Source organism: Sminthopsis crassicaudata, chromosome 5 (assembly GCF_048593235.1).
Source record: "Sminthopsis crassicaudata isolate SCR6 chromosome 5, ASM4859323v1, whole genome shotgun sequence".
Taxonomy (NCBI): Eukaryota; Metazoa; Chordata; class Mammalia; order Dasyuromorphia; family Dasyuridae; genus Sminthopsis; species Sminthopsis crassicaudata.
In genome coordinates this window covers 154,832,062-154,846,356 of record NC_133621.1, presented here as the reverse complement: position 1 = coordinate 154,846,356, position 14,295 = coordinate 154,832,062, and the positions used below count along the sequence as shown (strand labels likewise).

The 14,295-nt window shown below is 31.5% G+C and overlaps 1 protein-coding gene across 1 annotated transcript in view; it reads left to right on the top strand.

Moving 5' to 3' along the window:
• The window catches only part of SEMA3E (semaphorin 3E), a 352,963-nt gene that overhangs the window by 214,674 nt on the left and 123,994 nt on the right, over positions 1-14,295 (top strand). The window contains exons 4-5 of the mRNA XM_074268509.1: positions 8,886-8,945; positions 12,016-12,135. Of these exons, the coding sequence (XP_074124610.1) occupies positions 8,886-8,945; positions 12,016-12,135 (180 nt within the window). The remainder of the gene's footprint in view (positions 1-8,885; positions 8,946-12,015; positions 12,136-14,295) is intronic.

The following is a 14,295-nucleotide window of genomic DNA, read 5'->3' as shown; positions in this document are numbered from 1 at the left end:
GTGATTGGAAACTAAATGATGTCATCCTAAAGAATGAATGGGTGAAACAGCAAATCATAGACACAATTAATAATTTCACTCACGAGAGTGACAATAATGAGACGTCATACCAAAATGTGTGGGATGCAGCCAAAGTGGTAATAAGGGGAAATTTTATATCTTTAGAGGGATACTTGCCTAAAACAGAGAAAGAAAAATTAGTGATTAGGATTGCAACTAAAAAAGCTAAAAAAAGAGCAAATTAAAGCCCTCCAATGAAATACTGAACTTGAAATTTTAAAAATAAAAGGAGAGATTAATAAAATTGAAAGTAAAAAGACTATTGAATTAATAAATAAAACTAAGAATTGGTTCTATGGAAAAACGAAGAAAATAGATAAACCCTTGTTTTAAAAAATATATATTTTAATGACCTAGAAAAAATAACAACAAAATTCATCTGGAAGAACAAAAGGTAAAGAATTTCAAGGCAACTAAAAAAATAAATAAAATAAAATCAAGGTGGTCTAACTGTATCTAATCTAAAAGTATATTAGAAAGCAGCAGTCTCCAAGACTATTTGGTATTGGCTAAGAAATAGACTAGTTTATCAATGGAATAGGTTAGGTTCACAGGACAAAATAGTCAATAATTATAGCCTAATGTTTGACAAACCCAAAGACCACAACTTTTGGGATAAGAATTCACTATTTGACAAAAACTGCTGGGAAAATTGGAAACTAGTATGGCAGAAACTAGGCATTGACCCACACTTAACACTGTACATCAAGATCAAAGATAAGATCAAAATGGGTTCATGATTTAGACATAAAGAATGAGATTATAAATAAATTAGAAGAACATAGAATAGTTTACCTCTCAGATCTGTAGACGAGGGAGTTTGTGACCAAAGAAGAACTAGAGATCATTATTAATCACAAAACTGAAAATTTTGATTATATCAAATTAAAAAGCTTTTGTACCAACAAAACTAATGCAGACAAGATGAGAAGGGAAGCAATAAATTGGGAAAACATTTTTACAGTTAAATGTTCTCATAAAGGACTAATTTCAAAAATATATAGAAAAATGACACATTATTGATCAGAGAAATGAAAATTAAGGCAACTCTGAGATACCACTACACTTTGCCAGATTGGTTAAGATGACAGGAAAAGATAATGACAAATGTTGGAGGGGATGTGGGAAAACTGGGACATTGAAGCATTGTTGGTGGAGTTGTGAACAGATACAACCATTCTGGAAAGAAATTTGTAATTATACTCAAAAAGTTATCAAATTGTGCATACATACCCTTTGATCCAGCAGTATTGCTATGGGGCTTATATGCCAAAGAAATATTAAAAAGGGAAAGTGACCTATATGTGCAAAAATGTGGCAGCCCTTTTTGTAGTGGCTAGAAACTGGAAATTGAATCGATGCCCATCAATTGGAGCATGGCTGAATAAGTTATTGTATATGAATGTTATGGAATATTATTGTTCTGTAAGAAATGGCCAGCAGGATGAATACAGAGAGGCCTGGAGAGACTTACATGAACTGATGTTAAGTAAAATGAGCAGAACCAGGAGATCATTATACACTTCAATAACAATACTATATGAGGACCAATTGTGATTAATGTGGCTATCTTCAACAATGAGATGATCCAAAATCAGTTCCAATTGTTCAGTAATGAAGAGAAACAGCTACAGTCAGTGAAAGAACACTGTGAAATGAGTGTGGACCACAACATAGCATTTACACTTTCTGTTATTGTTTGCTTGCATTTTTGTTTTTATTTCCCAGGTTATTTTTACCTTCTTTCTAAATCCAATTTTTCTTGGACAACTATAAACATATATTGTATTTAAAATATCCTTTAACATGTTTAACATATATGGGACTGTTTTGTCAAGAAAAAGCTATAATAATAAAAAAGGTACCTTAATCTGTATTCAAACACTAGCAGTTCTTTCTCTGTGTATTTTATCTTAAAGGTGGGAAAAAGGACCCACATGTGCAAAAATGTTTGTGGCAGCCCTTTCTGTAGTAGCAAGAAACTAGAAACTGAGTAGATGCCCATCAGTTGGAGAATGGCATATTATGGAATATTATTGTTCTGTAAGAAACAACGAGCAGGATGATTTTAGAGAGGCCTGAGAGACTTACATGAACTGATGCTAAGTGAAATGAGCAGAACCAGGAGATCATTGTACACAGCTACAAGAAGATTATACAATGATCAATTCTGATGGATATGGTTCTTTCCAACAATGAGAACAGGGTTCCTATAACTTTGTGATAAAGAGAGAAATCTACACCAAGAGAGAGGAGTGTGGGAACTGTGTGAACTACAACGTAGCATTTTCACTCTTTCTATTTTTGTTTGCTTGCATTTTGTTTTCTTTCTCAGTTTTTTTTCCTTCTTGATCTAATTTTTCTAGTGCAACAAGATAACTATATAAATATGTGTCTGTATGTATGTCTGTATATATATATATATATGTATACATATATGTGTGTGTACATATTATATATATATATACATATATATGTTGGATTTAAGAAATATATTGACATATAAAAGAGAAATGAGGCTTTAATCAGAGAAATTTGATCTTCAATTCTTTTCCCAATTACTGTTCTTAACTGTATTTTTCCCTTTTTATTTTTTTCTACCTTTCAACCTATCCATCTTCAAAATTCTTTTGTTCTGACCATTCACATTCTCATTGTGTTATGTGCTCTTTGAGCCAATCCTGATGAGAGTAAGGTTTAATTACTCCCCTTTCCTTCACCTTCTTCCCCTCCACTATAAAAGCTTTTTCATGGCAGATGATTTACGCCATTCATTTTTTCTTATTTCATAACTTTTAAAATAAAGTTCTGCTCTTATGGTGGAGGGGGCACTGCCCCAAGCTTTTTGTGCATCATTGAACTTTGACTTTGAAAACAGGTGCCCCTTGTATTTGGTGTCTTGCTTGCAGAAGGGGATAGCTGATCTAATCCTGCCTTTTGTTTATTACTGCATTTTGATTACTTCATGCAAGATGATATAAAAAGATAGACTCTGAGCTTCACAAACATGTTTCCCAAATCTTTCGGTATATTTATATAGCCTGGCCAATAGCTTGTTATAGCCTTGGTGTCAGGTATCACATTGCTCTCTTTTCCTGTCAAAGTTATCATTAAATGTTGAATCTTTCTTTCATTGAGGAGTGTGATTTCTCTTACATTGCTAGCTGTATGCTTAAAGCCAGCAACAAATACCATGCAGTACCTAGTAAGCTGCTTGATAATTTCTTAAGTTGAATTGAATTGCCATGTCACGATTGGGTGATTTGATATTAAGCAAGTCCTCCAGTGATGTAACTTGAATTATTAGCTGCCCATGGCACTTGCTCACCATTGAAAATCTCACTTTCTTCTATCAAAAAGGAAAGGAGGAAATGCACAGTGATATTGGGTATTAGAGAATAATAGACAAATGTTGCCTAAAGTCATATGTATTGATTTATGAAGAGCATTTCAAGTATCCCACTGATAAACTGGCCCGGATTGGTACCCACGGTATAATTATAATTCATAATTAATAGTACTTTAGATTTCATAGAATAATATATTCAACATTCTATACAGCCCCAAATCTATGAAATCTTTGCCCTCTCTGAATATCCACATTGGACAAAAGTTGTAAAATTATATTTTATGGCATCAAGTAGAAAGAGAATACATATATTTATTTATTCTTATTTATATATATTTTTCATAACAATGTTCTATTTAATATCCCCAAACTTAATCTCTATTTGCTCTCTGAAGTTCTGATTCTATAAAAGTAACCCAGTTCCATTTAAAAAATTATTTTTAACCGTCATATATATAAAGTCACACTGTTCACATTCAGATCAGGGCATATATTGTAGAAATCTTTGGTTGATAATTTTATTTTTATAATTTCCCTAATTATTCAGCTTAATGATCTCATAAATGTAATACAACCCCACATATTTTAGAGGTGGTGAGATTAGTTTTATGTTGCATATAGGAAAAAGCATTAAGGATGTGATTTGCATATAAATATCAGATGGCAAATTACATTAATGACAACAGTAATTGTTTTTATAGAAGGTCATACATATGGGCTGATATCATTTGTGCAGTTATAATGTTGTTCTAGTACAAATGATCTGGAGAATTACTCATCAAATTATAAGTCTTGCCAAAGTGCCAAAAGACTGTAGTTCTGGCACATGACCAGTTTGAAACATTATGACTATAATCATTATATATAAGTTTAAAAGCCTAAACACCAAGACAACGAACATGTGGCAGGTTAAAGGCTACCATTTATTGCCAATTAGTACCTGACTTTTAATGTTTTGCAAACAAAGTCCATTTTATTGCCTTTAAACAATATTTGCCCATGAGGCAGGCGAGTAAAATACACATTGTGGGAGGCAGTACTTGACACATGTGTGTCATCCTTCCATACAGAGAAACATATAAACAAAATGAGTTAAAAAGTAGAATTAAATAGTAAAATGAGCAGATGTATCTTGGATAGAATTATACTGTGGAATGGCTCACTTAAATATATTGCATTAATCTTGGTTGAAATTAAATATGCCATTTTATGAGGGAAATTATTAAGATGATCTTTTTCACTTAGGCAATAAAATCTGTTCATTGTTGTCATTTTGTTCCTGCCTGCTTACACTTCTGTTAGATTACATAATAACATAATAATAAGCTGTAATAATCTTAATTTTGTTATTATTATGAGACCCAATAGGGTACCCAGATAAAATGGCTATGTTTTTTTTTTTTTTAATTTTGTTTTTATTCTTTAGTCCCAGATATTGGTTATAGGAGGCTAGTGCATGGTCTGTTAATCAGTACAAGGATGATTACAGAAATATTGAAGAAAGTATCATCATGTAATTAGATGCATTTGATCTTTTACTTTTTATTCCTTTGTTGAGTAGAGAGTTTTGAAGTACCTCTGTGCCCTTTTGTTAGATTTTAACAATGTTTTATGTGGAACAAACAGTATCATTTTATGAGGTTTTATTTGTTATTAAACTGTGGAGCAGAACCAAAAAAGACTTATTCTGACTGCCAAAAGAAATGAGAAAAATCATCTTCCTTACTAACTTGGCAGAACATGTACAAATTTTGGCTGAAAAATATACCCCTCTGTTTCCATTGTGGTCTTGTTTTAATGTCTTTTTTTTTTTTCACATGGATGATGAAATGAAGGGTGCAATCTTTAGCCTTGTCAACATTTTAAAAATTCCCTTAGCCAAACCTGATCTCCTTTTCATTCATAATAAAGCCCAAGAACTTCATTGTGGCTTTTCTTCCTTTGGTTATTCCACAAGTTCGAGGAGTCTCTGTGGATAGATTTCTTACTTTTGATCACATCATTCTTTCACTCTCTTCTTTCCCTCCAGGATCCATTCCATAATAGAATCTAAAAGGTTTAAGTATTCCTTTTTCTTGTCTGAGCTCAGAGAATATTTATCTAGAAAATTATCTTAAAAAACATTAAGCATATAGGATCATGAACACAGTTTCAGACTGGAGGAAAGCTTAGGGGAGACATTTAGTTCAACACCATTCTTTCTTTTTTTTAATGGAGATTATAATAGAATCATAGGAGCATAAAATTTTGAATTGAAAGGAATCTTAGAAATCATTCAGCTAGCTTAACTACATTATAGAATAAGAACTGAATTCTAGGAAGTTTGAATGACATGCAAAGTCACACATCTAGTGTACTCTGATTTTTAATTCAACATTGATTCATCTTTAGCAAATTACCTATTTCACCTTGTATTACTTGCTATCTTTAATGTGTGCATTTACAACTCAAATAAATTATAAACTCATTATAAGGGGATAACCCTTACACCAAGTGGTTAGGGCTCAGTAAATTTTTGTTGATTGATTGACAAGATTCTTCTTAAAGGCAGCCATAGGTGGTGGTTTGGCTAAATGCTGAATGTGGATTCTTAAAATCTTAGGTTTGTCAGTTCTAATAATATCCAAGTCATATTAGTTTTCATATGAAAATAGCTTGCCTACATTTTAAACTTCTTCCTTGGAATAATCATTATGAAATAGTGATTTTCTGAAGTTTGAGATGCACTAAAGTTGTTTAAATGACATCAGTACAACCACTTGAAAAATGAAAACCTCAGTCATCTTGGCTGATGTTTTCATAGTTGTGAATGTATTTGCTTTTGGCTTCATGAAGAGGCAGCCTGGAGAGCCAAAAATGTGGACAATTAAAAGAATGAGGGAATGAGTAAGGATTTTTACATCAGGAAATGTAGACCCTAAGTGTAATGTGCTGTATATGAGTCATAAATAGAGAGAATTATTTTAAATAAATTAGGCTCAGTTTAGAGCAAGGAAAATAGGTAGTGTCTAAGAATGTCTATCTAAATTAAGAGAAAGTATTATGAACAAAAGGCTGACCACTGAGTGATGATTTTTTTGGTCCACAGTAATGCAAAAAGACCATTTACTAATATATGGTGGGTTTATCAGCATGGAGTATTCCTAGCAGGAAAATAAATAATTTTGAAATTTGTGCTTTATTCTTCAACTTAAGCATTTATAGCTTTTCCTTTTTGAATAATAGTTTGCCAATCTGATAAATTAATTTCCTTTTCTTCTTTCAAATCATTCAGGTTTTTTGTTCCCTCTAGTGTGTATATATCTATGTATATATGTATATAATGATGAAGTTGAATTGGTTATGTTGGATATATATCTGTAATCTATACATTTTTTATATGAAAGTTCACCCATTGGGTAAAAATATCAAAATAATATGAGGAAATAATATCAACAAAGAAAGGACTCCATTGCCTGCTCTGGTTCAATATATCAAAGCAAAATTTAATGTAAATAATTCCTTATTGAAGAGATCCTAGGACTTTTAGTATTTTTCTAGGCCAGTGGTATTTTTTAAAAGACCTATGAGAAAATTAAGTGATTAAAGTTTAGTTTTTCAGTTTTTTATGTTCTTTGCACATCACTGTAGTCATGCCATAGGTTAATTTTCATTATGATATCTGAGTTAATTCCAGTAACATGCCATCTTGGGCTGAGTCTGATTCAGGCCAATCTCATGGTAGTTAATGTTTGGTAATGGAATAAAATGAGAATTTGTAGTTCATTCAACAGTTAAATAAAGGATATTTACTTAGCTATTACAGAAGCATTCTTCACAGCTGTACCTAACCAGAGTTGCCCTCATTGTCTGCCAGACATCAGAGAGAGCTCCTACAGCCCCTCATAGTTGTTTTTATGGTCAGAGAACCAGGAAGTGATGTCATAGCCTGAGCTTTTCATGAGGCACACATGTTTTTTAGGGTGGTTTAATAACTTTTAAAGTTATTCAGTCTAACTTGCAGGTAGATGGAGCTTAGTATATTGCCTTTATTAAGTCACTGTGTTCAAAATGTACCCACATTGTTTAAAGATTTGAAAGATATGAATATTTGGATATTTTTAAGACTGTGATTTCATTGGTATGGGTGCTCCCTCTACTGGTGTCTATTGTAGTACCTTTTCATTTTCCACATTTTTTGTCCATGTCTTACCTTAATTCCTTAGTAGATCCAGCAAATATCTGAGGGAGAGGAAGGAAGGAAGGAAGGAAGGAAGGAAGGAAGGAAGGAAGGAAGGAAGGAAGGAAGGAAGGAAGGAAGGAAGGAAGGAAGGAAGGAAGGAAGGAAGGACTGACCGAGGGAGGGAGGAAAGGAAGGAGGGAAAGAGGGAGGGAGAGAAGGAAGGAGGGAAGGAGGGAGGGAGAGAAGGAAGGTGGGAATATATTCAAATATATTTTTTTTGGGAAACAAAGAATTTGATTTTGAGTGTGCTGAGAATGTTGCAAATATAGATATCTAATAGGTAGTACTACTGGTAGCAGGGGTATAGGGAAGAGATTGAAGGGGAAGTTTGGGAATCATTTGTACACACACATATAATAAGTTGTAATCTCCTCTTAAACTGAGTTTAGAATTAGAAAAAAATCATCTTCTTGAATTCACAGCAGGTCTAAGAAGCTACTAACTGTGACCTTAGGAAAGTCATTTAACCCCATTTACCTCAGTTTCCTCATCTGTAAAATGATCGGAGAAGGGAATGGAAAACCACTCTAATATCTTTGCCTAGAATACCCAAAATGGGGTCACAAAGAGTTGGATATGACTAAAACTACTCAACGATAACTATTTCAGAGAAAGTGTTACCATATTGTAGGGAAGAAGACATGAACCTTAGTTTACAAAGCAAAGAAAGCTTCCTGACTCCAGGCTTGGTAGTCTATTCACTGTACCACCTAGCTTCCTCTATATAGGTTGGGGTAACTGCTAGGTAAAAGTGATAAGGCAAAGAAAAATGTTATGAATAACGTCATTTGAAAAAAGGATCATGCTATGAGACAGTTTTGGTGGGAGAGGGGGAAACAATGAATTTGATTTTGGACATGCTGAGAATCTACAACCTACAGATGAAATCACAACACATACAGATGTAGAGATCTACTAGTGGTACAAGGTTATGGGGAAGAAATTGAAGAAAAATATTTGAGAATTGTTTGTATTAAACTAGATATTGAAGGTCTGATGAATGAGGTCTTCAGACCAGAGAGTTTAGGAATATAGAAAGATAGGGGGAAACTGGTTTATTTGTTCTGAGAAGATTTACAAATAAAATAAAATTCTTCAAGTACATAAATAATGGCTATTAGCAAAATAAAGAACTATTTCCCATCAACACAGAAAATAGAAGAAAAGATGATTTTAAAAAATATTTTCAATATGCTTCAACTATTTATGCAGTTTCTATAATATCCAATTATCATGTTTTTGTTTTTTTTTCAGATACACTGGCCTAGCACAGTCCTTCAAAAGGAGGAATGCATGATGAAAGGAAAAGATGAAGTAAGTATCCTTTATTGTTAGTCAAAACAACGATCAATTATAAATTTATTTTAAAATCCACAAAGGACTGAATTGCAAACCATGTTTTAAAAAATATACATAATTCAACTACGAAAGAAAGAAATAATAGAAATATATGAAATAAGTTATAAAGCCATCTAATCCCATGTTATATATATATATATATATATATATATATATATATATATATATATATAATTTCCCATGTTAAAATCTCAACCAATTTCTTATTCAGCTAAGTAGAGGGAGACAATCAAAAAGAATCTTTTGATTCTAGGAAAAACTAAACAGTATTCAAGCATGATAACATTTTGATTGATTAAGTAGAAATAAACTAATGAAAAATAATTGAAGCATTAAATTGTTTATGAGAGTTCAAAGAAAGGGGAGATGATTGAAGACTAATAGGATGAGGTAGAGAAAAGAAATTGTGTTATATAAAGAATGCTATACTTAAACATTGGCTGATCTAAGTCTTTGCCATTAATGAATGGTATAAAGTTAGGCAAATCACTTAATTTTTGAATTTCAGTTTTCTCGTCTGCAAAATGAGAAAGAAGATGATGCTTGCACTATCTACATCACCACTTTATGTAGTTTTAGTTAAGATGCAGTGGAACTTTATATAATATTTTAAAATATACAAAGTTATTTTTATATGTATTACATGTATTTTATATGTATCAAATGATGCTCACATTGTATTATTTTTTCTTTTATGGAGGAAGAAACTGAGGCTGAACAAGGCTAAGCCTCACCCAAAGTCACTTAGCTAATAAAGGTTTGAGGTGAGATTCAAACCCAAAACTTTCCTAACTTCAAGTTCTAAAGCTTTCCTTTTTGTTCAAATATGATACTGTTTTATTATATTAACGTACTATTTGAATGGCAAATATTATATTTACAATTTATTATGAGATTATCTTTAAGCATCCACAAAATTAAATATACTTTATGATTAATTATTTTGAACAAATGAATTTCTCTATATAAAATCCCCACAAAAATATTCCTTCCATTTTTTCCTATTTATCCCTAATTTTTGTGCAAATGTTTTTCCTTTAATAATTATAATTCAATAATCAATTCAATAATTTTTCCTCTGGTTCTACTTTCATTCCTAGTTATTTCATAAAGCTTTTTTAGAGTTCTTGTCATATAATACTTGATCTTAATCCTACCTTAGTATTCTATTGCAGTGAGCAGATCATAATTCATCCAATCCTTTCCAATCATTGGATATTTATGTTTGCAGTAAAGCTGAAAAGGTGCTGGACTTGAAGTAATCAGCAAGACCTGGGTTTTAAACCTGAACCTGTTATCTAGCCACAGTCAGACCAATTAATCTTTTAAAATACTCTATTTCTTCATCTATAAAATACCAATTATATTAATATTCCTTGATACACTTAGTGTGTATGTCAAATGAGATAATGTCCAAAGATTTAAATCTCAGGTAGTATCCAATTTTTTTCTTTATAAATAATGGTGTAATAGATATATTTGGATAGCTTTTTTCTTAATGTTAATGTTCTTAATAAAAATCATGAGTTAAAGAAGCAAATTTTCACAATTCAGGGGATACAGATTTTGTGAGACTTACAAAAAGGAGTTATCAAGAAAGATATTTGTATATTTTTTTCTAGGTTTAACTTCATCAAAGAATGAGTCATCCTTTCCTCCTTTCCCATTCTACTACATATGATTGGGAAAAATAATACAAAAATGCTCTCTTACTCTAAATTCAGTAGACATGAGATGGAGAGGGAGTTAAACAGAGCAATCCTGTACTGCCTTTATGTCTCCAGAATTTCTCCAAAGGTTAACTCATTGGTTGCCACTGCCCATTGGTCTGTATGTACAAACTATGATACTAGCTATGAAGAGACAATATATATTCTTTGATATAGGTTTTTTTTTTTTCAATCAGGGACAGGACTCAAATCTCCAAGTCTTCTTGCCTCTGAGGCTAGCTTTCTATCCACTATGCCATTGAACCTCTCTTGAATTAGGTAGCTGAAAACAATTTATAATATTAATTGGCCACATTTTTTATATTCAAAATCAATCAGATCCCTTTTACAAACAAACTATATTCATAGAAATAAATGCACCTTAGTTATCTGATGAAATACAATGTACAGTGATATTAAAGCAAGTCTTTCAGTGGATTAATTTGTCTCTACTAACTCAGAAACATAGATCATCAAATTTATTTTCAAGTGGCATAGATTTGTGAGTTTCATGTTATATGATTTATTTTTTTATAAATCACAATAATATTCCATATCCCAGAAGTTTGTATACATGTTTCCTATGAGCCATAGAAACCTTTCTGAATTATATTTTTCTAACTTCATGCTGACTCACTGTTTATAGTTACACTCAATAATACTGTGCTTAAAGTGTAGCTCCAGGAGTTGTTTGGTTTCTTAGTGGAATCTCTTGGCAAAGGAATCTCTACACTTGAATGATTTGGAGACATTAGCTATATTTGTTTTATTTAATTGTACAATAAATATTTGTCAAATGAATGAACCATACATATTCTTTAAATATATGTATACTACCATCTTTCATATTTAAATTAATACTTGTGACATTCTTTGGTTTTTTTCCACAGAAGCATTTACTTGGTCATAATAATTTATGTTTATATTAGTCAAGCCCTTTTTTTGGTTCTGTGTCAACCCGTTAATTTCTCAGTCCCTCAAGTAAGAGAACAAAGGTAACATAGATAAAAAAAAATGTATGTGAGCAAACTTACCTTGTGAACTTGGGCAAATGACATGAACTCATTGGACCTCAATTTCCTCATCTTTGAAATAAGGCAAATGTACTTAGATGATACATAAAGTAACTCCCAGTTCTAACATTGTATAATTTATTTTGCTATAAAGTAAAAAAAAAAAAAAGGCTCAATGATTTGTTTGTAATCATGTTAACTTTTCTCATTCTCTCTCTCTCTCTCTCTCTCTCTCTCTCTCTCTCTCTCTGTGTTGTGTGTGTGTGTGTGTGTGTGTGTGTGTGTGTTTTCTCCTTGTCACAGAGTGAATGTGCAAATTTTGTTCGTGTGCTGCATCATTATAACAGAACACATCTCCTGGCTTGTGGGACTGGAGCTTTTGACCCTCTCTGTGCCTTCATCAGAGTTGGACACCAATTGGAGGTAAGATATTTTTATATATTGCCTACAGTGAAGGTACTACTTAAAAATTGTTTTGCTTAAAAAAATAGAATTTTTTTTGAAAGATTTGAAATGCTCTTTTGTGTTTGGAAATGACTTTAGTTGGTCCTGAAGCAGAGATATTAAAATTCTGGTTCTTTATACATATATTGCTTTTTGATATCACAAATATAGAATGATACAAATAAAAAATGTTATAAAAGAGAATACAGATTGTCTTCCTTTACTTTTCCTGGATTTTAAGAATATTCACATTGGCAAATGAAGATTCTATAAGAATTATATTTATCCTAAGAAGTGTCATATTTTCCTTTTGATGATGAGTAGCTTAGCTATCAATGTTAGTAATACCTAATAGATAGTAGCAGTTTTCTAAAAACAATTGTTTTACAGGTTTATTGGTCAGCTATAATCCTGGTATTCCATTAAAGGAAAAAATACTGGGCCTGGATCAGAAGATGACTTCAAATTTGGTCTTTGTTGCTGATTGGCTGTGTATTTCTGAGTATATTACCTAGCATTTTTGACTATCAGCTTCTTCATCTGTAAAATGGGGAATAGTACTATGTTTTATAATGTTTTAGTAGAAATGTAAACTTTAAAACACTATTTAAATATGAGATATTTACTTTACTTTGTTATTTCCATCCATGATTTTTTAATCTGTCATGGATACAGAAAACAAGAACATTTCATTGGTTCAAAAGGTGAAGACAGAATCCTGGGTATGTTATTTGGATGGTACAAATCAACAGTATCAAACTCAAAAAGAAGTTGGGGCTACTTATCAGGCTGAATGTTGCTTTAATTTTGCTTTAAAAATATGTTATCTATATTTTATTTAACTTGTTTTTTAAAATATTTTAAAATATTTTTCTAATTATATGTAAAACTTCAGCATTTATTTTAGTTTTTTTGAGTTCCAAATTATCTGAAGTCATTTCTTACTCTTTTACATCATTGAGAATGCAAGAAGTTTAATATAAGTTATACATATGCAGTCAGGTAAACATATTTCCAAATTAGTCATGTTGTGAAAGAAAATACAACAATAATAAAAAAAAGAAAACAAAATGCTGCACTTTTACTGTCAGTTTCTTCTCTGGAAGTAGATAGCATTTTTCATCAAAATACTTTTGGAATTGTTAAATAATTCACATTGATCATCAAATAATATTGTTGTTATTGTGTATTATATTCTCTTAGTTATGTTCACTTCACTTTGTATTAATTCATCAAAGTTTTTCCAAGATTTTTTTTTTCGTGAAAGCATTCTTAATTTTTATAGAACAAAGGCATTCCAACACAATAACATACCACAACTTGTTCATCCATTCCCCAACTTATGAGCAGCCCTTCCACCTCTACCTCCCTCCCTTGGTATCCAATACATTGCCACTGCAAAAACATGATATAAATAATTTTGGACATATAGGTCCTTTTCCTCTTTTTATGTTTTTGGGATACATACCTAGTAATTGTATTGCTGGGTCAAATATTTTATACAGTTCCAGATTGTTTACCAAGATTATTAGATTTGTGCACAACTTCCCCAACAGTTCATTAGGATCCCAGTTTTCCCAAAGCCACTCCAACATTTGTCATTTTCATTTTCTGAGATATTAGTCAATAAGATAGGTGATTAGGTAGTATCCCAGAGTTTTATTTTCTTTTTTTGAATCATTGATTTTTTATATAACTATAAATAATTTTTATTTTTTTCCATTTGCAAACTGCTTGCTCATATCCTTTGACTATCAATTGGGGAATGATTTGTGGTCGTATAAATTTGACACCATTATCTATATATTTGAGAAATAAGACCTTTATCAGAGAAACTTCTTATAAAAATTTTCTCTCATTCCCCCCATCCTGTTTTCTGCTTTCCTTCTAATCTTTCTACATTGGATTTGTTTGTGCAAAATCATTCAAATTTAACGTAATCAGAATGATCTATTTTATATCCTGTGATGATCCTTATTTCTTGTGTGATCATCAATTCTTCCCTTATCCAAAGATCTGATGTTTCATTTGGAAAAAAAAAAACAATCCTCAGACCCATTATTTATTAGAAGTTTTATGAAGTAGGGATTAATAAACACATTTTTTGTATGAAACTTGAGAAGATAGTTGGGTTATAAT